The sequence below is a fragment of the Trichosurus vulpecula genome, chromosome 8 (genome assembly GCF_011100635.1).
Source record: "Trichosurus vulpecula isolate mTriVul1 chromosome 8, mTriVul1.pri, whole genome shotgun sequence".
NCBI lineage: Eukaryota > Metazoa > Chordata > Mammalia > Diprotodontia > Phalangeridae > Trichosurus > Trichosurus vulpecula.
In genome coordinates, this window is record NC_050580.1 from 78,377,894 (window position 1) to 78,403,940 (window position 26,047).

Sequence of the window (26,047 nt, forward strand, 5' to 3'; positions counted from 1 at the left end):
AATGCAACACATTCAACATACATTGGACAACCCGCTACAAAATCTGAACTATTGTTCACAATAGTGGAGGCCATGGATGGGTGCTCATTTAATCCACACAAAAAGCTGCTGCTTATCATCAATAAATAAACAACTCCAAACAGCTTATCATTCTTTTACACTTGAATTAAAAGCAAAGTGATACTGCCACTAGCAAAGAAGCTGCATGTTAACAACTTACCACACTGCTTCCTTTTAAACACAAGAAACACAATGAATGAGAAACCTCTGATTCTCCATTTGAAATGTGCCAGGCTCAAAAGAAATGGCCTTTTCTTACCTCCAATACCTTTATTCCTCAAATGATACTAAATTTAGTTCATTTCGTCATGAGCATTATGTTGTATGTCTTTTAAACTTTATTTTAAAAATCTACTATTTGTGGAAAAGTCACTTCTATCTATACTTTAAGTTGATGGCTCCCAAAGAATGCTACGCAAAAGTTAATGATTTCATGAATCACTAGTTCTTAGCCCATTTTTTCCCCACACAACTACAAATACAAATTTGTACTGATTTGCAAGTGTCATACTTTCACAATGACGACAGATTATCAAGATCAATAATGGCGAATGGTAAAGCATGCCCAAAAGAAGTGATAACACTAATAAAATCTAGATAAGAAAGTGAATGTTTAAGAAATAAGACAGACTGGTATTGTTACTATTATATCTACAAAAATAACAAGCTAGATTTTTTTTTCTTGTGGGCTTTGTTATGATCAGCAAAAATAACACCCTAAGGATAATACAGAAACTTCACCTAAAAACAGGGCGGTACTGCTAATTCACTTAAGAGACTAGAGAACTTGATTTGAATTCCACGAAATGAAAAGAACAGAGAAATCATTTCCAATGTGAAGGTGTGGTCTGCAAAGACAAACTTGAAGCAAAATATGATCTAATTTTTCCCACCAAATCGCAGGTTAAGCCTTATCTAAGAGTTCCATTTAGTCAAACTACTTGGGCTGCTGAAAAATTTCCAAATGTTCCAAGATACTGCGATATAAGAACAGAATTTACTGAGAGGGATATATTGCATTTAAATCAGTATTTGAAGAAGAGGAAGGTGAAAAAGAAAAGGCAAATATTTTTAAAAACCAAAATGGATAAAATCAAGAGTTTTACTTCTTTCATTTCAAAAAGACAGAAAAAATGAAACATTGAGGAAAAATAACAGGGACAGTGTTGTAGTGGCTGATATTACAAAGCATTACAAGAAAGGGATACTTTTTAAAAGGATAACTAAGAGCACATTTCAAAAAGTTAAGACATTTTGATTTCCCCTACCTCAATCTATGTAACTTCCAAAAGGTTTATACTTTAAAGCTAACCTTAAATATTATTTAGGATGACTAAGAAGGCTGTTTTTCATATCTAACATACTACACAATTCAATGAAAACTTCTTAATATTGCTTCCATGTATCTCAATTTCTAGTCTAGTATACATAAAAATAGCTCCTTTAGAAAAAATACATGTTCGCATGATCATTGTTCACTACAAAATTTAGTTCCCAGAATCTCAGAAAATTCACTTTTATCTTCAAGAATGCTACAAAAACTAATTTTATAATGATTCTGTATATTGTCCTGATAGAGGTGGTTACCTATCAATACCCCAAATCAACCCCATCTGTTAAAAGAGGCAATAGAAAGCACCATTATACTTTATGAACTGTCAACATTGGAGATTATAGTTGCAGTTCGCATTTACCAAAGCCCCAAAATTCCCTATGTAGCAAGTTCTGTAATGAAGTCCACTTCTTGTCCAAAAGCTTCAACCCAAAGACTATAATTGATATACCTTAACTTTGTAATATTTGATTAAGGTTCTTTGTTCACGTCAAACCAACAAACCATCCAAAAATACAAATGCATTCTTCCCAAGTTCTTAACTACTTAATAAAGCTAAAGTAAAATTATTAGCCTGTGCTATCAAATTTCAGAATGCAGCTTTTCTTAGGAGGTGGACTAAAGGCTGACTTTACAAAAGATCCACCATAAAAATCATTACTCTGAAGGATTTCCATTTGTTTTAAATGTTAAGAGGAGATCAGTATCAATCTGTAATAAATCACTTATGATAGATTATGAGAAAGCTGCAAATATTTTCCCTTACCCGTTCCCTTGAGAATTGGAGCAACCTGGAGAATGGCTGAGGGAAGTGCTGCCAGCACATGGACTTTTCTTAGTGGACAAATCAAGGACACCGTCTGTAGAAACACAAAGAAATATCTGAGAATGTGGAAAAACTAGGTAGGAAAAACCATGAACTCTGTTGGATTAAAAGTTAAAAGCTGTCATCCTACTGTGGATGAATACATTTACTTTTAATTTCTGAATCATCAATCAATCAGCCAAATTACTGTTTTAGAATACAGGCCATACATCCAATTCCCCATGCACCCCCACCCCCCACATCCACCTCTACCAAAAAAGGACTCTCTTAAAAAGGGGAAAAAAACTCAAGAAGTCTACACTCAAAACAATACCAATTATACACAATTGACACAAACTAATGGTGGGGAGGAAGGTTAAGTCTGGCCTATTGTCAGAGAAATCTACTAAAAAGATTACCCTTTGGCAAAACAAATATAAATCTCACAAACATTATTTACAATGTCTTATAAAAGGCAGAATGGTATAGCCAAGAGATAACTGGCCATGGGATTCAGAAAAAAGTCAAAGTTTTTTCTAAAGCCCACGACCAAAGATTAGTATTAGAGAGACTGCCCCCCGACCCCTCAAGAGTTGAGACATGTCACAAGACTATCAAAGATAAAACAAGATACTAAAAATATCGATTCATACTGTTCCAAGTTCTTCCTGAGACTCACTGGCCTTGATTTTCCAAATTCAAAAGAGCCAAAGTCTCTCAAAGTCACAAATTATAAAGTCAAACATCTAAAAACTTAGGTCTTAGGTCTGCCTAGAAAAGGTAAAGTCCACATTTCTTGGGTCCTTAAAATATTTGCAAGTATTGTTCAAAAAGGAAGTTTACAAACCTAATTACAATAATTTTATTGTAATAAAATATTTTTGTTAGATTACAACTGAATGTTATGTTTTAAAAATATAGATAATGATAAATGCTTCTTGATTGATTAGGGTTAACAGAGAACTTTATGGACATTGCCCTGTTGGATCTTTACAACAACCTTGTGAGGGAGAGTACCAGTATTAACCTTACTTTACAAATTAGAAAACAGGCTCATGACTTGCCCACCTATGTCTCCAAGTGTTGTTTCCATTATGCCATACAAAGAAATTCCACAATGTGAGACTAGATATTACTAGTATGTGATTTCATATACATTTTGTTTAAAATGGCTATATTGCCAAGATCACAAATCTAGAGCTGAAAGAGATCTTGGAGATCATCTAATCCAACCCTCTTAATTTTACAGATGGGAAAAATAACACTTAGTAAGTGTCCAAGGTGACACAAGCAGCACAGTTGGGATATGAACTCAGGTCCTGTGACTTCGAGCTGAGTGATCCAACTCTGATTCTTTTTCCACTATACCCCACAGCCTTTCCTACATAACATATCGAAGATAAGAGTACATAATATGACAGTTCTAAATATGGAAATGTTTCCTGGTCAGAAATCCACCTCTAAGTAGAAGTTAATAGGAAGGATGTTTTAAGTGGTATGCCAAGTTTCAGGAAGACAAAGCAAGAAAGATGAAATATCATTTAAGAAAGCATCCTTTATTAACCAAGAACATACCAAATGTTACATTGTTACCATTTGCATAACGCTATGCAAGAAAATTACACTTTGTATATAGTATTAACAATTAATCTTGTGAACTCTTTTTATTAAGCAACCATCCCACAATTTCAAATATGCTTTATAGTAACCCAAAATACTACATAACTTTTAAAATTTGCATTTTAGGCAAAATTAATATATTAGGTTAATATTAAATACTCTTTGCCACCAAATGAACAGCAGCAGGTCTCTGAAATCTATTTTCCCTCTATTTGGAGAGAGAGGGACATAGGACTCCTGGGTACCTTCTCATTTCCTATTGTAGGCTGTTAATAAACGGATTATGTTGTCAAGAATAAAATATTGATTAAAAAAAGTCAATCTGATGCTACTGGTACCTTTCCAAAGGCATCCATTTCAAGTCTACATGGAAGATTTTATTAACCTAACCATAATAATGATGTTGATAATATAATTTTCAAATATAGCACCAGTACTGAAGATCAATTGTAATCTGAATGATAAATTTATATTAACTAATTAACCACCATTATTAATCCTTCAAATATATCCACTTCAAATATAACCAGCAAATGTAGTTGTAAAACAAAAGATGACACTAATATTCAGAGCAAATACATTTTTAATAAGGTTGGCAAGAGACTGTGCATCTCTTGTCTAAAGCTCAACCTTCTTAAATTCCGAGAGGCTCTTCAGAAGGAAATAAATTATTTGGTCACACCACCTCACGAAGACTATCTATTAAAACACAAGTGGAATCTACGATATGCAGAGGAGCAAAAAAGTATGAAATAATTAATCTTATAGAAGTTTGAAACAGATTTTTTTTTAGTAGAATAACAAACGTATTGGAAAGAAAACAGTATCCTTTGTTTTACAGAGAGAACACTATCATCAATGAAGTGGCCATATGACAAGTTTTATTTTGTCTAGTGAGGACATTTTGATCACTGAAGCCCTTCCCAGTCCATTCTACTGAGAATATCTTTCTCTCTGAGATAACCTTGCATCTACTTTATATTTGTGTAGTTTATGTACCATAGTTGTCTTCTGTCCATTAGAATGTGGGCTCCTTGAAGACAGGTGTGGTGTTTTTGCCTTTCTATGTATGCCCCAATATTTAGCGTAGTACCTGGCATATAACAGGGATTTAATAAATGTTTTGCTGACGGACACCAAAAAAGGAATAATAAATACAGCAACAAATTTAAATTATGGCATTTGCATATGATCAACCAAAATTGGGCTATTTTATAAATAAGAATATAATTACATTGACTAGGCACAAGAAAATAATTTGAAAAGCAGTTTTTTTGGTCATTTTAAAAAGTGAAATTACAGAAAATTTACATGGAAATCTCAAGAGGCAAACACTGAATTTGTTTTATCCAATCAAACTGTTTAAAGTTAATACTTCCGTTCAGATGATTTCTCCCTTCTCTCCCTCCCACCTTCCTCACTGGATATGTACAAAACTGTACCACTTTACCAAGAAGTTTACCTTACCTATAGTTCAATATAAATAAAGCTCATTAATTAAACTTTAAATTCAAAATTTATAATAATCCTTTAGCCTTGGCTAAAGATATTTTAATATCAATGTTATAATGCAAAGGGAAATTTTAACCTACTTGAGAAACAAAAATTTAAAGAACTTTTAGAAAAGCATTTCATATATCACTGAAAATAAATGTTCACTGCAACGAGCCAGGGGTTTACTGATTCTAGATTTGCATTTATGACTAGGGATGACAGATTTGAATATATATGCACATATATACATACATTCATTACAAATTTTTCCCATTTCTTAAAAACTGCAACAGATTTCATTTGACTTTGTATACAAGACAGTAAAACTGAACAAATAATTCATACTTTTCACTAATTCAAACCCCCACCCCTACCCCCCAGTCCCACCAGGGACATTTAACTGTCCTTCCTATTTATGAAGATTTTGACAGAGGTGGAAACCTATAATGAGTGATTTATTGTCCTACCCCTTCCTATTCTAGGGAACAGATTTTCTAGTTAATTACGCTCATCCTAGACTAGAGGTTCTCAATCTATGGGGCATGAACTTGGGATTCACCTAAGGTTGAAGGCTGGGAAGCAGAATTGCAGGGGCACCTACCACACATGTGCACCAAGTAATTGGCATATTGATCTTTAACCCCAACAATGTAAGTAGTGTGACTCAGTAAAATAAAACAAACATACTTTCTGGAGACTGAATATAAAATATTTCACAACTGGTATTAAAATTTTTCAAATATGCAAAGAGATGCTATTGTAACTAATAAAATATAAATTGATTTAAAAGTAATAGAACAGCTTTTTGTCATATTTTCTCACTTAATGAACAATATAAAGCAACTGTTAGCATATGGGAATGCAAAAAAATTGGGATATAACTTGTCTCAGACCATATTTTATGAGCAGGAGAAAACCTTCCTTTATCTTAAATGAAAGAAAAAATTATTATGACATATATGAGGACATTTTGAAAAATACAAAATGCCAATATGCAAAAATATCTAATATGTTGTATACAAGTAAAATTGACTAGCTCTACTCAGTGTTAAGATAGACCCATATCTTCACCGACAGAAAGTTAGAGCAATAACTTTCCATATTTCCTCTCAGTGCATACTTTGACATAAGTGAAGCTGGAAGCTCACTAGTGCTTGCAGCCCTATTTGCAAAAATTGGCTCTCAAAATGAGAGAATTAAATCAGCACTTTTTTATTAGATGGAAGAGATCCTAAGAACAAAACCATACCTTGTTCACTAGGTTCTGACTGAGACTTTCTGACAGTAAGGTCCAGAGGCGAGTCTTGGTCAGCCATGAGAAGTTTGCTGAGTACAGGGTTCTGAGCAGTTGCAGCCGTGGGAGAGGTGATAACTGGAGATGCTTTCGGCAGGCTTTGGTTCTTTGTGCTATTGGGCTGGCTGGGGTCCTGAGTAGAGCTATTTTTTGAGGTATATTCAGCAGCAAATTGTTGGATCATTCGCTGCATGATCTCACGGGCCACTAGGGGAATATTGGGGTCAGAGACCCAGGGACTGTCTGTAAACAAAAATTTATTTAATTAAAAGTACATTTAAAAAAGTTTTTAAATCAAACATAAAATTCCATTCTTTTAATTTTCATTAAAATGTAGGAAGTTTTCCCCATAAAATGTTATCATTTCTGAGATGCAGATTCCTTCACAATAGGGAATTTCTAAAAGTGATTATAAATAGTTCTCAGCAATTTCTTCAAGATTATAGCATTACCTAAAAATCACAGCATAATATATAAAGAAAGCATATCCTATCCTTATCTGACACAGAAATTCTAAAACCCATCTTTTGTTAATTACCTTGAGTAGATATCCTATGATAATTACTCTGATGCTTGCCACATACAAGATTACTCAAAATCTTTGGATTTCTTCTTAAAAGTCTTTGGGAGATAAGTTACTGAGTAATTTTCTTGTACTAAACTATGAGGCATAGTAAGATCACAGAAGGGGATCACTAAAATTAATGATCAGATCCCACATAAAAAGCCCCCAACGGGCCACCCAAGCGATATATTTTTTTTAATACCATGACTTCCACTAATACAATAGCTCTAGGCATGCTCTGAAGGAGAAACTCAAACTATAAATGCCTAGTAAGGTAACAATTTAGAATAACAAACATATGAATTCAAAAAATCAATGTAATTTCAAAGTTGGAAGGGACCTTACAAAAATATTTTAGCCCAACTCTCATTTTAAGAGAAAAGTGAGCCCTAGAGAGGTTAAATGATTCAAAAGTCACAAATTAGTGGCAGAGCTTGGACAAGAACCCTTGTATCATCTTGGGAATTAAATGCACTTTCCAATCACACTACTTTCAGTCTTTAAAGAAAGTAGTTTCGGATGGCATACTAATACTGTTTTTGAAAGCTCTAAGTCCCTTGGATTTTTTGCAGGAAGAGATTTTTTAAAGCTAGAGAGTGGCTTAGAGATCACATAGTCCAACCTCCTCAATTTACAGATAAGGAACCTGAGGTCCATTACAGTAAAAATTTTGGTATGATAAAAAATTTCTAAGTCCCTCAAAAGAAAACTATTTTCATAGAACCAAATCACTGAGTCAATTCCATTAATTTATTATTATGAAATCTGTTCTAACCAATTAGGTTATGTAGAAACAGTAGAGTTAATTCTTCCTAAAGTCTAGTTTAAAAAAGACACGACACTAATATAATGGAATTTACATACTTAAAGATTAAATTCATGTAAAAATAAATATAACTTCAGAAATTTCTGGCTGGCATATCTTTTAGTGCAGTTTCACTGGAAAGCCTCTAGTCTTTATTCTTTTTTGACAGAGTATAAATATGAATGTTCACAAAGTTCTGAGGCCAAGGGAACATAAAGAGAAAATATTAGGGATCGATAATAAACACAATAGCAATCCCATTTATTTCTCATCAACCAGTAGTTTTTCTTGCCAATTGTCTATGGAAAATTTTTCAGGCAGTTTTTATTTTACGTCTTTCTAAAAACATGCTTTCATATAAAACAATATTCCAATCTCTCAAAGATTTTTTTTTAATGAATTTTTCCAATGGCAAAAGTCAAGAATGTTTGACAAAAGAGGGAAATACTTTCACAATAAGAACCAAATTGAAATGGTTTAGAGGTGTGTCTATACTTTTATTAGATTAGTAACTATATAGTTAAAGAAATTCTTGGGAGAACAGTCTTGAGAACAGACTCTGAAGCTCATTTTCACTTCTGAGAGGAAAAAAAAGGAAATACAGTTAAGAAAAAAGCAAACAATGTCTAGGTTGAATAAATACTTGTCCTGCTTTATTTTTTGCTCCTTTTGAAAACCCTGGACATATTTGATTATTTAATGTACCTAAAACACATTATATTTACGCCATATGCACACGTAGACAACATTATCAAGACAGAAAAGTGACAAATTAGCTCAAACTGAAATAATAAGAGCTATCATTTAATTAAGAAAACTTGAGGGATGATACTCAGATGCTATGGTCCATGATGTCACAAAGAGTCAGCCACAACTGATCAACCATACAACAATAACTATTTAGTTATTATGAGTAGTTATTAACTAAAATAGCTAAATGTGATATCTCTACATTCTAAAATATGTCATTTATTAGAATAAAATGGCACTCTCTCAAAAATTACAAACTGAAGTAGATGTAATTGAAACAAAGGATGAGAGACCAAAGCTCAAAAGAATCTTATATGGAAAACAAATGCTAAATATAACAAAGTCACAGAAAACTAATAGAAATTCTGGCAATCCCTTCAAAAAGAATGCCACTAAAAAAACCCCTAAATTTCACTATTTCAGTCATTTAGGTTTTTAACAATTAAGTACTTAAAATACCATTTACATTCAAAGTAGTGTGTGTGTATACATATATGTACACACATATACACATATTTAAAAGAATTGTAATGTAATTTTCTATGATGATAGTGATGGGCCTGGGGAAAAAAAAAAGGGTACAGAAATAAATATAGGTGAGCTTTAAAAATAAGTGTCACTGAACTTTTTTTCCCCCTCAAAGTTCACATTGAAAGGGGCTCCTCCCTCCAGAAAATAGGACTTGAAACAAGATGCTCCAAAAACAGCACTCTTTCCTTCTATCTCCAAATTTTCTGTCCCCAGAGAGATGGAAAGTGATATCTGTTTTACACAACTGAGAAATTCATTATGATTAAAAAATAGGATTCCCATTTAAAGTATCTATCAATCATTTATACCTTACAGTGAATTACTGTATTTTTAATCAGTTTCCATAGCAACCAGCTAAAGGGAGAGGGTAATTTTGTAGCATGAATACTTTCAAATATACTTTAGGTCTGTAAGGTGCTGAACAGGGAAGAAGGAACCAGAGGTCAACATAAAGTTCACTAGAGCCTTAATGAAAGTCTGGATGAAGGTGGGGACAAAGAAGTCAACCAAAGAGTGGTATAAAACTACTCTGAAATGTGGCTTGTGGTCTAGGAGGCAAAACCTACCAACACACTAATGCGAAGCATGGTTATACAGCCCTACAGAAAACCATGTAAATGTGAAAATGGAGAATGCCCTAAAGTTAAAGTATGTAAGGAACATGAATATTTATTACAGGATGTACAGTTTGATGTGTACAATGAAAATCATATATACATCCATATCTGATAATAACCCCTGAACAATTAGCACTTGTCAGTCTCTCCCTCTTTTTTTTTTAAATGGTATAGCTGAATAATGAGATTTAATCAATTTGAAGGAAACTGATGAAAAAATTGAAGGAAACAAAAATTTTCCATAGGCAATTTGAAGATGTATATATGCAATTCTTCTGAAACTAAAAGTCTCCTAGAATTGCACAGGACTCTGAAAAGTTGCTTCTGGTCACATAGCTACTATATATCAGTCATTCCTGGAGCTCACATCTTCCTAATTCTCAGATTAGTCCTTTCTCTGTCTTCCTATCCCAGGCTAACTCTTCAAACTCTTATACAGAGCTCTAAATTTGGCCTTCAGACCTGAAAAAAATTCCTTGAGGTTATAGGTGAGACAAAAAATGAATAAAAGATAAAAGCAACGAGAAAAATTAAAGAAAATTAGTTAATGTATTGGTTAATTATCTCCCATGAACAGTGTCTATCTCTTGTATGTACTTGGTGGTTTGGGGCTTTTTTTTTTTTGAATATTGTCTTCCTCATTAGAACATGAGCTACTTGAGAGCAGGGGCCACACTTCTGTACACAGAACACAGTACTTGTATTTGGCACACAGAAAGTACTTATTAAATGCTTTTTGACTGACTGAAGAAAGCACCAAATTTAGAGAAAGAAGACTTGGATTTGAATTCCACTGGTTACTTACTAGTGACTTTGTGGGCACCTATAGAAGACTGAACCTGTGTTTTACTGATTCCTCTCTATCAATGTATGGTATTTTCTTTGTAAACTTAGTCTTAGAGAATTGTAGAAAGCAGAGGTACCAAAAGCACTGCTGAAAGTTGTGTGGCCTGAACCAAATTAAAATATAAATGGGAAATATTTAACCATAAATAAAAACATAATACGATATTGGTAAAATTGACTTAGAAAACATGTTAATAGCATATTGGTAATGTTAACATGTGGTCTTTAAGTCAATATAGAGCATGCAGGGATCCTTCTATAGTTTGGTGGCCCCCATTTCTCTTTGAGTTTGACATAATGGCCTAGAGCACTAAGAGGTACAGGGACCCGGCAAGGGAGGAGGGCACCCTGAACCCAGGTCCTTCCTGGTTCTAGGAGCCAACTCTCCAGCCAATCCGCATTAATACGTGTTTAAGGTCCTGGGTGCTGGGGATACAAAGAAAAGAAAAAACATTGACTGTAACCTCCAGGAGCTCACAGTGTAATGGGAGAGAAAACAGATACAAATAGTGTAGATAGGAAAGTCATCTTTGTTACAGGGGTAACAACAGTCTGGGAAGAGAAGGGATAGGGCCTCAAGCAGGAGGTGGGGATTTGAGCTGAGTCTCAGATGGAGACAGGTGAGAGAAGAGCCAGAGCAGAGGCCCAGGACAAGGAGATGGAAGTGTCATGTGTGGACAAAGGGAGACCCTGGAGCTAAATCCCTGAGTTGTGGAGTAGGGTCAAGGGTAAAGACACTAGAGAGGCAGGAAAGGACTAGAGGGAAAGGCTTTAAATGCCAAATGCAGGCTTTTGTGTTTGATCCTGGGGGTAAGAGAGGCCACTGGAAGTGGGGGTGGGGTGGCGCCCACTATGACACTGCCAGACGATGCTCTATTCAGAAGACCACTATAGTCCAAGTGAAAGGTAGTGAGCATCCCTGGAGGTCAGTTTTGTCACTAAAAATAAGTACACAGGAAGGGATGATTTTTAAGGTACCTTCCAGGTGTCATATTATAAATAAGACTTTAAACATATTAAGGGTTTTCAGCCAAAGCTCAAGCACTAGCTAGCTTTCATCTTAATCAAGGAACAAGAAACTGCAGGATAAGGAAATTAGGCGGGTAAATGAATGATCTTTTTTTTTATATTGGAATGGTTTATCGCTTAGTAGAGAATAGCCTTTCCTAGGTTACAAGCAAACATTTCTAAAGGAAAGAGGATGGACAAGATGACCTAAAGAATCTCTTCAACCTTATGATTTATAAGAAATAAATCAAATGCTGAAATCCTGAATTTTTAAAAAAAGTTTATGAAAAAACATTTTTAGGCAAAAGGCTTTTTTAAAAATGCCAACTTAATTCAAACATATAACTAAAATAATTACTTAAGTTTTCAAACTCATTTACGTATATTGAGTATGGCTAGAATACTGTTCACTCGTTTTTAAAAAAAGATATCTACTAAAATGTCTGAACACCGCTTAAAAGCAAAGAAAAAAAAATTTTCCTTTTTACTTAGATTATAGCTTTTAGAAATTATTATAATTTCATATAGCTTGTTTTGCAGAGAGCCCAAACATTAAATAATAATGAAACACTCATTATTAAGAAAAATGGCAGCTTCTGGTGGCAATTTCTCAGGCCACATTCAAGTATCAAGGAAATCAAAGCAATTTATGTAATTATAATTTTACCATTTACTTAACTAAAAATTTAACAAAACATTAATCCAGAGCAACAAAACTGAGGATGACTATGTTGACAAATTTAATTCAATTTTTACCTTAACCAAATGGAAATGTAAAACAAAAACATAAAAAGTGATCAAAATCAACAACTTCTTACAGATCCTAGATATTATTCTTTCCCCAAACCAACCTTTTCTATAAAAGACTGCATTGAGGAATTCTTCTGCTTGTCTCTCAAAACGAATGATTTTCGCTTGCCCTTGTCTAAGCAGAGCTTCTTGCCCAGCTCCCAAAGCTGGTTCATCCAGATCGACTAAATGTTCCTGCAAAAACAGTCAGTGAAACATTTGCAAAATAATTTCCTCAAAAGGCACAAAAGAATAATTACATATCAACATAAAATAAAAATATTTTAATACAACTTAAGATGAATTTTTAAAATCTCATTGGCACCTCTAATTCAAAATCAAAATTCACAAAAATGTATCTGAATTCATCTCCAATGACTATGAAATACAAACAGAAGAGTGTGTGTATTAAATACATACACCCAGAGGACATGCATTTAAGAGCTTAAACCTGCACTAAGATCTCAGGGACAACACACACACACACATTCATACATATGCACGCTCACAAGACCCCTCTTATGAAAGCACCATCTATAATTCCACTTAAGATTCTATATAGACTTCTGACTTGAGTAAAACTCAAGATCACATATTGAGTGGAATCATCTTTTGTAAAAAATTCTCTTGCAAATATAAGTACTTTAAAGTAAAAATATTATTAATAATGCACTGATGGCACAGGTCTACTGGCTTCTTCTACTTTAGGCATAATGATTTTTATTTATTAGAAGAATTTCATAGAAAATTAATTACATGTCATTATTCAGTGAGATAAGAGAAAAAAATTCAAAAGAATCTATTTAGAGGGCAGCCAAAGTAGGAGAAAAGGAAAAGTAAATTCACTAACTCTCCCCCCACCTCTTTATCCAATCTTTGCTTGTCCGATGCTGCACTGCCAATTAGAAAAGGCCCCACTGATCTGTGCTTATATCAACCAGTGTGGATAATCCAGTTAACCTAATGTCACACTATGAGAAAATGAGAGCAGAATGGAAAGGAGGAAGCCTTTTGAGTGGCCTTTTAAAGCCTATAAAATTTACTAGAATTCAAGGATGTACATTTCTTTTCATAATGGAAGATTAAAGAGATGTTTTAAATTTTTAAATAGGAACATACATGGATCCTACGAAGTATAAACAATGATTTGAATGCAAGTTTTTTCCCATTTTTGACCTAAGTGGAAACCTGCTTGTTTTATTAATTTCCCGGTAGCTCTAATTCTTTTCTTTCCCCCTAGAACTCCCCAACAAAACTATACATCCTGTAAATAGCATGCTTCTTTTATCAATTACACTGTTTAATTGTGAATAATCACAAAATACGTAGTATATCAAGTGCATATTTAAAATATTGTTAAGCTTAAAGCAGCTGTGACTATTTTAAATGCATGTAAAAAATTAAGCTTGTCACATAAATACTCACTTTAGTCTAAACAATCAAAAATGATAACAGTAATTCTAATAAGCATTATGGTAGAAATATTTGCCATTTCTTATGTTACAAGGAATTGGTCCAATTCAATCAATGATTTAAGAAACTGAGTTCATGCAAGTTCATTCACAAAATTTTTATATTAAATTAGCAAACTATTTCTATAAAAGTATTGATAAATATCAAAAGCAAGTTCAAAGAAAATTTTCCCTCCAATAATTAGTTTAAATTTTCATCTAGTTGTTCAGGGATTTACTATGAGACTTGTAACAGGCTCATATTGTATTGAAAAATGAAGCCCCTTCAAACCAGGCTCTGCCAGAAAGGTTTATACACAGTCTTTCAGTACAGACACCATTATCAAAGCAACAGAAGACCTAAAATGCAACCAATTTCATCAACTTTGAAACTTGCAAAGATCCTTTTCAAAAGATGTTCAACCAAACAAAAATCATTTGTTAAGTGTCCACTATGTGGCAGGCACAGGGCTACAAAAACAAAAGCAAAAACAGTTCCTGCCCTAAGGAACATTCAGGGATGCCAACATGTACATGCACACACATATACAAAATGGTTTTAGAGGGAAGGCACTACAGCAGTCAAATCTAAAAACAATTTTTCAGACAATATATAGAGATTTCTCTAAGACCCAAAAACAAAGCACAGAACCTTCAATCTTCTACATCTTTGTGCCAAATTTGATTCACATAGCAGCCATATAAACATATTATTGATTTTTCCTAGACATATATGTGTACACATACTAATTTCAAAATTAAGCATAATACCACCTCCCCCAAATTCATAAATGACAGTAACTAATGAATATGAAGATGATTCAAAGATGGGCAGTTATGTAAATAAATCGAATGCACTATTAGGATAATCAATTCTTTTCTCTTGATAATTTTCAAAAAGAGAGCATAGAAGGTATGAGGAAGAATATAAAGTGATGTCCCAGTCAGTGTATATTCAAAAACCTTTGTTTATCTTTCTGGTTGTTACTCATTTACCAAATAACAGTCATTTAATATCTAGTTACATAGCAACAGTAAAAAAATGTTAAATGCAATCTCCTAATAATTCATCCTTCCTTCAACCAACGATTTATAATTCAAAGAGCTAGAAAGCACCTTAAAGGTCATCTAATCTCCATACTGGCACAGGATCATTTCCAGGTCCTGAAAAATGTTATTTTCTTCAAGATTCACATGAGTTTGTGAAAGAGAAATGGATTTACATATGATTAAAAGGAAGTTGACATGTAAGACTATCTTTTCTTTGAGATTTACTGCTTAAACACAAAGAGAAAGGATTATTAGTTTCTAGAAGCTTTCTTGATCAGGTAATCTGAAAGGCAACAGAGAGGTCCAGAAAGTAGAGCACAAAAGCTGAGTGTCAACTGCTTAAGTCGTCATGGCTTTGTCACCTGTGAACTGCGAGGTCTACCTACATGTTTGCCTAGATATTTACTATACCGCTAATTGTAGATTTCACAATAAAAAGATAGTGTGAAGACTAGACTAATTTAGAGCTGACAAATCTTGAGTATCACTTTACTGCAAGTCATGTGATCGTTTGAAAATGTTTTTACCTTTAAAAATTTAATTATTTTTTAGCTAGTGGTGATGGAAGGCTTCCTTATTTAATTTCTATATGCCACAGGAGTTGACATTTTAAATGAATCCTGTGTTCATTAACAAATCTTGTACCTCTATCACCACAAACTGGTAACATTCAGCTGTGGAAAATATGCTGAATGACTAAAATTATAGTACTTAAAAAAATAAACATTCTTTAAATGTTTCTAAGCTGCTTAATCAAAGGCTTAAAAAAACTGAACTGATTCAAGGGCAAAACTGGTGACAAATACTGATTTTAAGAACAAACCTCTAAGGAATAACAGTAATAACCGGACTTGTCCTAATTCTTGGGTATCTCCTCTAAACTAACTGCTCATTATCAGTTACAGCATTTTGATCAAACCCCTCAGGGGTCTATTACTGTATCACATAGCCACACCAAGGGTCCTACAATCTCTCTGCTTAGAAAACTAATGAAAATTTACAAGCTGTAATTATTCATATTCCCATGTGGCTTAAGGTAAATTATTTCTAAATCTAAGATGGATATAGTGCATAGACATCCTCCAGGGCTTATCTGCAGTTAAGCAGTGCTTTCTTCTTTTCAGATCTGAAACTTACACTTCTCTTTGCTATGCATTAATAATAGTTTCTCTCATCATTCCCAATATAAAAGTACTGATGTTGAAAAGGTAAATATGACAAAATAGTTCTCTTTTGAACCGTATCTTAAGTAGTACTGGATGAAGCTGTTCTAGAGTGACGATGGGCTTCATTATTGAAATAATGACCCTGGCAGGAATGCCCACAAGGATCGAAATACCAGGGAAAAATGTTTCCTAGAATTGTCTTATCCAAGGGTTAAGTCTAGAGCAGTGGTCTCAAAACTTTTTTGAGCATTCATTTCTAACAGCTGGGGAGAAAAAAAGTGTGCCTTCACTTCTCAATTCCTTTAAGGCTCAGTTTCCAGCCACCTTCTGCCTTTCTTGACCTCCCCCAATTGCACCCAAGCACCTTTTCCCAACAACATCTAGTTTCAAATATATATAATCCTATTTATATACAGACACATTGCCCCAGGCTAGACCATAAACTCTTCAAGGGCAAAGATTGTTGCACTTCTGAGTCAGGGGATCCTCAGAGTACACCAAAGCCCCTACTGCACTTTACCCCAATGCCCCAGTTCCTGGCTCAGCTTAATCTGTCTTGACATTACAACAACAGCGCCCATGAAGTGCCAGGAGATGGGAAGGGGGAAAGAAAAACCAGCAGGCTGCACTGACAGACTCCACAAAGTGCAACACAACAATAAACTCTTTGTACCCCAATGTCTCCTTTGCTGCTGCTTCCATCCTCTCAACCTTTCACAGCTACTGCCATCCTGGGTCATGCCATGGAGCCAGTACTCTGGGTCTTGGCCAGGCAGCCCAGATACCCCATGCTTCTTGCCCAGTCTTTGCCTATCTGGACCAGGCCCTCACAGCCTGTGTCAGTCTCCATGGGGGCTGATATAGTTGAGATCTTGGAGGGGGGGGGAGGGGGGGGTCAGGAAGGACAGCAGGACCAGTACCTACCCCATTGCTTCTGCAGTGGCCCCAAAATAAAGCACCTACTGCTAGAAACCTCTTCTCTTGTCAGAGTGAAGATGACCACTGAAAAGCAGCAAGGTGTAGTGCACATAGCATTGTATCAGAAATCAGGAAGACCTTGGTTCTTATCTCACCTCAGACACTAGCTGTGTGACCCTGTACAAGTCATATAGCTTCTCTGGGCCTCAGCTTCCTCATCTGTAAAACAAGGGAGTTGGACTCAGTGATTTCTAAGGTCTCTTTCATCTCTTAAACCTATTTATGATCTGTATTTTTCTTAAGGCATTTCCACCAATCATCTTTCCACTCGCTTCCCCCTCCCCGGCCCCGACTCCAGTTCTAGAAAAGTCAATTTAGAAATGCTCAATCCTTTTCAACTCAGCTTCTCCCCTAGAAGGGCTAAGAACAGTTTCCCAGAAGCTCTTTTGTCCTCTATGGTAGAAGGAAACCGGATAAAAAGGATCCTGGCCCTGCTAAGACCACTCTTAAGGTAAGGCAGTGTGGTACACTAAGAAAGTACACGGGAGCTAATGTTAGGCGATTTAGTCCTGGTTCTGACTCTTACCAAGTCCCTACTGGGCAAATTGTTTTAACCTTTCTAAGCTCCATTTTTCTCATGCCATCAATTTTAAAAAAAATTATCTGAAATGATCCCCTGACGACTTTCTTGGACTGCTGCTTCTCTGGCCATAACAGCTGTAGTTTAGTCAAAGCAGGGATCAACAAAATAAGGGCAAATCCAAAAGGCTGCCTATTTTAGCGTAGCTTATGAACTAGGGATGGTTTTTACATTTTGAAAAATTTTAAAAATATTTCCTAACTTACGCAAGATCACCCCTTGTAGTGGCTTAAACATTTCTACTACTTCTGGTACTTATCATATCTCTAATCTGGCATGAGGAGCATCTAAAGCAGTCCAAGAAAGCTTTCCCTTATTCCAACTAGATATAACCCCTTTCTTCTCTGATTCCTCCACTGTACATCACAGTTATGGCACCAATAAAGATCTAGCAATTGAAATTGAGAAAGAGTGGTGGTTTGATAGGTATGAGGAGGAGAATGGGTCAGAGAAGTGTTATAAAAACCTACATAAGAATATCAAAGAGGAGAATGTGATTAATGGTGTCAAAAACTGCAGAGAGGTCAAGAAGGAGGAACATTGAGAAAAGAACTGTAGATTTCACAATTAAAAGGTCCTTGGTAGCTTTGGAGAAAGCAGTTTCAGTTAAAGACCTTATATAATATTTATTTATATGCCCCATTAAGAACATTTATCTTACTCATCTGTCCTAATCTTCATAACACTTTACATGTAGTATAAGTGTTTGATCAATTCAATTGATTAACAAATGATGATGTGGAAGAGACATGTAATTTAACAAAGGAGAAATGAAAGAGCAAAGTGAGACTACATTATAGAATACCCAATATCTGAGAGTCTTGAAGTGGCAGAAAAAGGTTCCTTGACCACGGTAAAACTTAGTGGAAGTTAACCCATTTTTTTGCACCTAATACATCCAACCTATACTCCCCAAGATAAAAAGGAAGTTTCTGAAGAACAGTGCGCCAATTAAAAAAAAAAACAGTGCCCCTTTTGACCTAAGTCCCCAAAGGTTTAGATTAACCCTTTAGAATGGACTTCAGAAACAGGGGAGATGGGGGTGGAGGTAATCAAAACCAAACACTTTTAAAAGGGGACAGGGTCAAGGGAGAAAATTCAATAAAGGGGGACAGGTTAGGAAGGAGCAAAACATAGTTAATCTTTCACAACATGAGTATTGTGGAAGGGTTATACATAATGATACGCATGTGGCCTATGTTGAATTGCTTGACTTCTTAGGGAGGGTGGGTGGGAAGGGAAGAGGGGAGAGAATTTGGAACTCAAAGTTTTAAAAACAGATGTTCAAAAACAAAAAAAAAGTTTTTGCATGCAACTAGAAAATAAGATACACAGGCAATGGGGCATAGAAATTTATCTTGCCCTACAAGAAAGGAAGGGAAAAGGGGATGGGAAGGAAGTGGGGTGACAGTAGGGAGGGCTGACTGGGGAACAGGGCAACCAGAATATACGCCATCTTGGAGTGGGGGGGAGGGTAGAAATGGGGAGAAAATTTGTAATTAAAACTCTTGTGAAAATCAATGCCGAAAACTAAATATATTAAATAAAAAAAAAATTAAAAAAAAAGAACATTTGCAGATGAAATGGGGAGGGCAGTAAATAAATGTGAAATAGAACAGAAAAAAAAAAACAGAAACAAAGAGTTTAATTTCTGGGGCATTTCAGCTACTACCATTAAAAAAACAACAACACAAAAGTGGGGGCAGCTAGGTGGTGCAGTGAGTAGAGCACCTGCCCTGGAGTCAGGAGGACCTGAGTTCAAATTCAGCCTCAGACACTTGACACACTTACTAGCTGTATGACCTTAGGCAAGTCACTTAACCCCAAATGCACTGCCTTCCCCCCTCAAAACAAACAAACAAAAACAAAACCAAAAAACCAAAAAACAAATGTGGAAACCAAAAATCTCCCCCACATACCAGATCCTCTTAAAAAATTCCTAAAGGATAAAACATTAATTATCACAGAATCTCTTTAAAAATACCTCAAGTCATCTAAGTCCAATCCATACTTAAACTGACATATCTTCTACAATAGACACCTGACAAGTGGTTATCCACCCTTTTCTTGATCATGTAAGAAACCTCCCTGAGAGGCAACCTATTTCATATCTGGATAGCTTGAATTATTAAGGAATTTTTCCTCCTCATATCAAGCCTGAATCTGCCTCTGCACCTTCCACCAACTACTGCTAATTCTGCTGCCTGGGAACATGCAGAGCAGGACTAAGACCTCTTCTGCATTTAAGACTTTAAGATACTTTGACAGCTTTTGTATCTCCCTCAAATCTTCTCTTTTCCAGGTTATTCATCCCCAGTGCCTTCAAATTATCATCCTATGGCACCATCTCTAATTTCCTTAATATTTGGTTGTTTTCCCTAGCCAAGTTCCAGCTTAACACAATCTTTCTTAAAACATTAAACATAAAATTGAATCTAAATGTTCTAAATGTGGTCTGACCAAGGCAGAACTTATAAACTCCCTTATTCTCTATGCTAGCTCTCTCTTAAGGCAGCCTAAGACTGTACTGGTTCCCACATTGACTGCAAGTCACTAAAACCCTCCAGGGTTCTCCCCTCACCCAGGAACTGCTATCTAGTCACACATCCCCTATACTGAACTTGTCACAAGCACAAAATTTTACATTCATACCTATATTTAATTTCACCTTATTAAATGAGAACCATTGTGTTAAGCTGTTGAGATCTTCTAGGAGTCAGATCAAGTCCATAAGCATTTATTAAACACCTACTATGCACCAGATATTGTTCTAAGTGCTGGGAACACAAAGAACTGTTTCCCCACCCCAACACACACAAAAAAATTCATGCTCTCAAGGAACTCACAGTCTAATGGGGAAGACAACATGCAAACCAATATGTACGATCAAGAATTAAGAGAAGTTGGAGATAATCTTAGACAGAAGGCATTAGCATTAAGGAGTGGGATTTTAGCTGGGCCCGGCAGTCAGGGAAGCCAGGATGTGATGGGGAACACAAGAATTCCAGTTGAAATGAATGGAATTGGGAGATGTGTGAGAACAGCAAGTGAGATGGTGTCTTGTTTGAGGAACAGCAAAGAAGCCAATGTCACTGGTCACAGAGTATGTTGAGGGAGGGAAAAATAAGGTATAAGATGGCCAGGTTATAAAAGGATTTTATTGCTAAATGGAGGGCTTTACATTTGATCCTGGAGGTTATAGGAAGCCATAAGAATATACTAAAGGGGAGAGGTTGACATAGTCAGATTTGTGCTTTAGAGAGGTCAATTTGACAGCTGAATGGAGGAATACTGGAGTAGGATTCTGTTTCTAGCATCCAAAGTTTTTGTTATCCTGCTTAACTTTGTGTCATCTGCCAAATGTGTTAAGCGTACCATTAATGCCTTCATCCAAGTCAATGACAAAAAGTGTTATGCAGCAAAAGCCCAAGACAGTTTCCTGTGGCACTGGACTCCTTTCTCCAAATTTATAGTAACCCATTAAGGACTACTCTTTTGGTTAAATCAATCAGTTTCAAATCCACCTAACTGCACTATCATCTGGCACAGCATTCTACTGTATATCGATAATAACTGAAGTCTGTTTAGTACTTTAAGGTTTCAAAGTAGTTTCCTCACAACCTTACTGTGAGATCATATACTCTTATCTTCATTTTAGAGAAGAATCTAAAGATTCTTTAAAAGACTTGCTGAGCAAATGTCTAACATAAAATGTGAACCCTGGTATCCTGCCTTTCAAGTCCAGCACTCTTTCCCCCATGTACCATGCTGTTCTCATAGATAAAATGAGTTCTTCAATGCGCTACTGAAATAGACTTATCTCTACAGCATTTTCTTTTTTGTTGTTGTTTTTTGGAGGGGGGGAAGGCAGAGCAATTGGGATTAAGTGACTTGCCCAAGGTCACACAGCTAGTAAGTGTGTCAAGTGTCTGAGGCTGGATTTGAACTCAGGTCCTCCTGATTCCAGGGCTGGTGCTCTACTCACTGCGCCACTTAGCTGCCCTCTACAGTGTTTTCTTAATCCATCAGCCTAATCATTCTGTCAAAAAAGGAAATAGAGCTAGTCTGACAGGAGCTGTTCTTTAGTAGTCAATACTTATTCTTGATGATCACTGCTTCTTTTTCCAAATTCTCAAGAACTATCCCTTTATTAATATAATATAGAATTTAATCAAGCATTAGTCATTCTCACTGGTCTATAATTTGAACATTCCACATTCTTCCCTATTTTGAAAACAAGGACATTTATCAGCTTTGCAACACCTCTCCTTTTACCACTATTTTTCAAAGACTGCTGATAACAGTGAGTTCATCATTTATATCTACGAAGTCTTTCAGAATCCTGGTGACTTGAAGTCTGCCATTCCAAAATGAGAGACAAAATTTAAAATATAAATCAGCCTAGTGCAAGTATGACCTATGCTGGGACTCATTTTTATTAAAGTACAAATAAGTAGCAGGGCCTCGTGGCACATCCCTGCAATCAATCCCTGATACTCAGAAAGCTGAGGCTGGTGGATTGCTTGACTTGGGAAGTCTGAACTGCAGTAGGGCTGTTAGACTGAGTGTCCAGAATCAATATGGCAAGTCCGCAGAGATCAACCAGTTACCTAAAAAGGGGTGAACCAGTTCAGGCTGGAAAACAGAGCAAGCCAAAGCTCCCCCCAAATTTAGACTAGTCACAGAGGTGTTGCTGTCCCCCCATTCCCCTCAACAAAAAATAAAATGAATTTACTTAAATTACCAGATGGCCGGGACCATGTCCCAAAGAGCTCTGGCTCTTCTATTCTTACCTCACAACCGGACTATGAGAATGGTATCCTCCTTGATCTCACTGTCTTCAATTTCTCCCACAGCTAATCTAAAGTGAACACTGTTACTAAATGGTCTAGTTTATCTAAATCTGATCATTCCCCTTCATGAAATATTGTAATACATTTCCCATGCCTACAAGAAAAAGGCTTAACTTCTTGGCCTGGTAATCCAAAATCTAGCCAAACCTACCCTTTTCAACCTTATCCCCAATGAACACAGCTCCAGTAGGCTTTCTAGAAAACACTGAGTGGTACAGGGGAAAAAATGCTAGAATGGAGTCAGAGGAACTCAGTTGAAATTTTACCTCTGATGTTTACTACCTTAAGCAAGTCACTTACACGAAGGATCTCATTTCATCATCTGTAAAATGAGGAAGTTGAACTAGACGACCTCTAGTGTCCCTTTCAGCTATAAATCTATGATCCATTCCATCTACCTATATAAATCTTCTTGAACTTTAAAGACAATTAAGCCCTACCTCTTATGCTAAAGTTTCTTTCTACACCAAACCAATCTACAGTATTTTCTCAAATCCTCTGAACTTGTGTAGAACTTACTGCTGAAATACTGAAATGAGTTATCAATTATTTTTAATTCCTTAACTAGATTACACAACCTTTGAGGCACCTTTGTATCCCTCACGGAACCAATGTTCATTATGCAAATAATAGAGGCTTAATAGGTTTTACTATTAAATCATTAAACCAATTTTAAAATCTACCATGTTCTTCAAATACAACTAGGAAAATTATTCTCCAAATGTCTGTATTAACTTTTGATTTGGAGATAAGAGTTTACTTCCTAATGACATTATGAATGTAAGTTTTGCCTAGCAAAAAAACATTAGCCAGATTTTTTATATAGTTGCCAAGTTAATCAGAAAAACCCCTGAAGAGAAAATCTCAAGGTAATGAAATGTTTAGAGAATAATGTCCTGGAGAAATGAAATGTTCCCAGTGCACTGAAGTGTTAGTGGGAGAAATACTGGAGGAGGTACCAAAACAGCTGGATTTTAGCTTCAGCTCTACCTTTGCTAGAAAGTCAAAGTCTGAACCACTGATTTATCCACAAAATGGGGATAACAATATCTGCTCTTCTTATCTCATAGCACTGTAGCGTGGATCAAACTAGGATGTAGATGGATTGCACTTAAAATTAATGCACAATTCAAATGTTAAGGACCATCAATGAAAAAATACTTTTCACTTCATCTTCTTTTACTAAAACTTTCCTAAAGCAAATTAGCCTGCTCTTCTGCTTTAGTAGGGAGTGATGAGTATCAAATGCCTGGTACAGATAATAAATTCTACTTAGAAAGTAGACGGTCTCTAAACGAAGTCAATTAATCAATATACATTTATTAAATAACTACTATGTGCCAGTTTACTGTGCTAAGCACTGGGGATGCAAATAAACATCCTCAAGGAGCTCACAAAATAATGTGGGAGAAATATATAATATGTATTTTGCAATGAATATTCTGTTAACTTTTGAGTACTTGGGCAATCAAACATTTATAAATTACTACTCTGTTTACAAAGAACATGATTATTTACTTTATAAATTGTATTAGTCAGGCTAAGAATCTATCATTAAATAGTTGTACAACTCAAACTTAAAACACAAGACTCCTCTGCCTAGCTGTCTATTTAGCTTCACTCAATCACTCAACTAAATGAAGCAATGCTAGCTGGCATTGCTAAAATCACCAAAAAGAAAATAAGACACAGACTATTTAATACAAATAATGTTTGATAATATGTCCAGGAGTACTGGGTTATATGTACATTTTACATAAAATTATGGGTTGATCTTGCCTTTCCACAGCCAAAAAAGTAAGAATTTTAAAAATTACACCAGACATGAAGTTGCATAAGCTTCATAGTTACCTTTACTTTTTCCCTTCTTAAGCAACAGAATAGACAATTTTCATTAAAAGTCCAATCAGAAACACCTTCAGGTTCACAGTCTGTAAAATTATAGCAAAAGCAAATTACATAAATTACAAAATTATTTATGGTAACAAAGAATATGCTTATAAGCAGTTTCAAATAATTATTCACTAGAAAGGAAAATAATGCTTTGCCTTAAAGTGCTAAATTCCATGTTAGCACTACATATATTTGTACATAATTGCCTTATGTAAAAGTATTTATGTCAAACATTCATGCTTCTAGCTTTAAAAGAGGGGTGTGTGTGTTTGTGTGCGCACGCGCATGCACATGCGTATGTGCGTAATTTTAACCAATATGAAACTGTGAACAAGAAGGAAGGGGGAGGGGAGTGAAGAACAAATCACCAAGGTAACATACATTGTCTGGAGATTAGTGTTTCTGTTATTAGGAAAGCAGAACAGAAACAAAAAAAGACTGAATACCTTTAAATAAACTGAGATCTTTTAATAATCCAGGTCCAAACAGCCCTTCGAGGATACTTTCAAACCCTAAGAACAAAGGGGAAAAATGTTAGTGTATCACCAAAAATGTGCAATAGTAGCTCTATAGTAACTACAATTAGTATTTATATGTTGCTGGGGGGAAAAAAGACTGTCTTCTAGTGCTGAAAGACCCCTGGGTCATTTGTGAAGAAATGCGGAATAAAACTATGACAAGCTTGATGTCCAAAAGGATTTCTATACTTTTACTGAGCACCCCAAACAAATCCAAAGAAAAAATAAAGCTAGACATTAGTGAAAATAGCTTAAAAACAAAAAATTCATTGCTGATTGCATATACATATGAACACTTTTCCAAAAATGTCTTGACATTTCTTACATCCTACACTCAATTTCTTATAACCTACAAACTCAGTTTCTTTTTTCTGTCTTTCTTTTTTCATGTCTTTTTTCTGCTTGTTCGCTACTGCTCTTCTGTCCTATTAAGCAATCCTGACCCATGGGCTGAATCTAAGTAGAACTAAATTTAAAATTTAGGGATTTCTATACTACTGAATAAAATAAGATAATCACATTCTCAGAAGAGCACCACTGCTTTCTCTTCATAGAATAATCACCTAACTTCTCTGATAGTCACAATCACTAACAGCTAATAAGGAAAGGTTCAAATTAAATCTGACCACAATTGAACAGATGATAGCCAGGAGTTCAAAACCAAAACACCAAGGATACTCAAGAGAAAATTAGAAATTCCAAAACAGCAATATCCTAGTACTATCACATGGCCTTCTTCCCTTATTATATGTGCTTTCTGTTGAATATGCTTATTTATAAAACTGGAAAAAAAAAAGATGAGAGCCTTTTTTCACATACCCACAGAAATTTTGTAGCACAATGTACCAGAAAGGGTGGTTAAAAACATAGAATCTACACTATCTGCAAGGAAGGTATGCAGGTAAAATTTCATTCCAAAAAACACAATTACAATGATGGGTTCTACACTTTTTTATTTTCTGTGGCTCACATAGGTGGATACAAGCAGGGAGCAACTCCCACCCAGTCTTCTCATATAGCCTTATTCTTTCTAAGTCTTTC

General features: G+C 35.4%; 1 protein-coding gene across 3 annotated transcripts in view; it reads right to left on the reverse strand.

Annotated features, from left to right (window-relative positions):
* LCOR (ligand dependent nuclear receptor corepressor) overlaps nucleotides 1–26,047 on the reverse strand; it is a 135,053-nt gene that overhangs the window by 42,222 nt on the left and 66,784 nt on the right. The window contains exons 3-7 of one of the 3 annotated variants that reach the window (XM_036735654.1): nucleotides 24,935–25,000; nucleotides 24,447–24,526; nucleotides 12,580–12,712; nucleotides 6,562–6,849; nucleotides 2,160–2,253 (exon numbers count right to left, since the gene is read on the reverse strand). In XM_036735654.1, coding sequence (XP_036591549.1) covers nucleotides 2,160–2,253; nucleotides 6,562–6,799 — 332 coding nt within the window. In that variant the 5' untranslated portion in view covers nucleotides 6,800–6,849; nucleotides 12,580–12,712; nucleotides 24,447–24,526; nucleotides 24,935–25,000. Of the gene's footprint in view, nucleotides 1–2,159; nucleotides 2,254–6,561; nucleotides 6,850–12,579; nucleotides 12,713–17,257; nucleotides 17,273–24,446; nucleotides 24,527–24,934; nucleotides 25,001–26,047 lie in introns of those variants that run through there. The other 2 variants (XM_036735655.1, XM_036735656.1) reach the window with 2 other exon arrangements.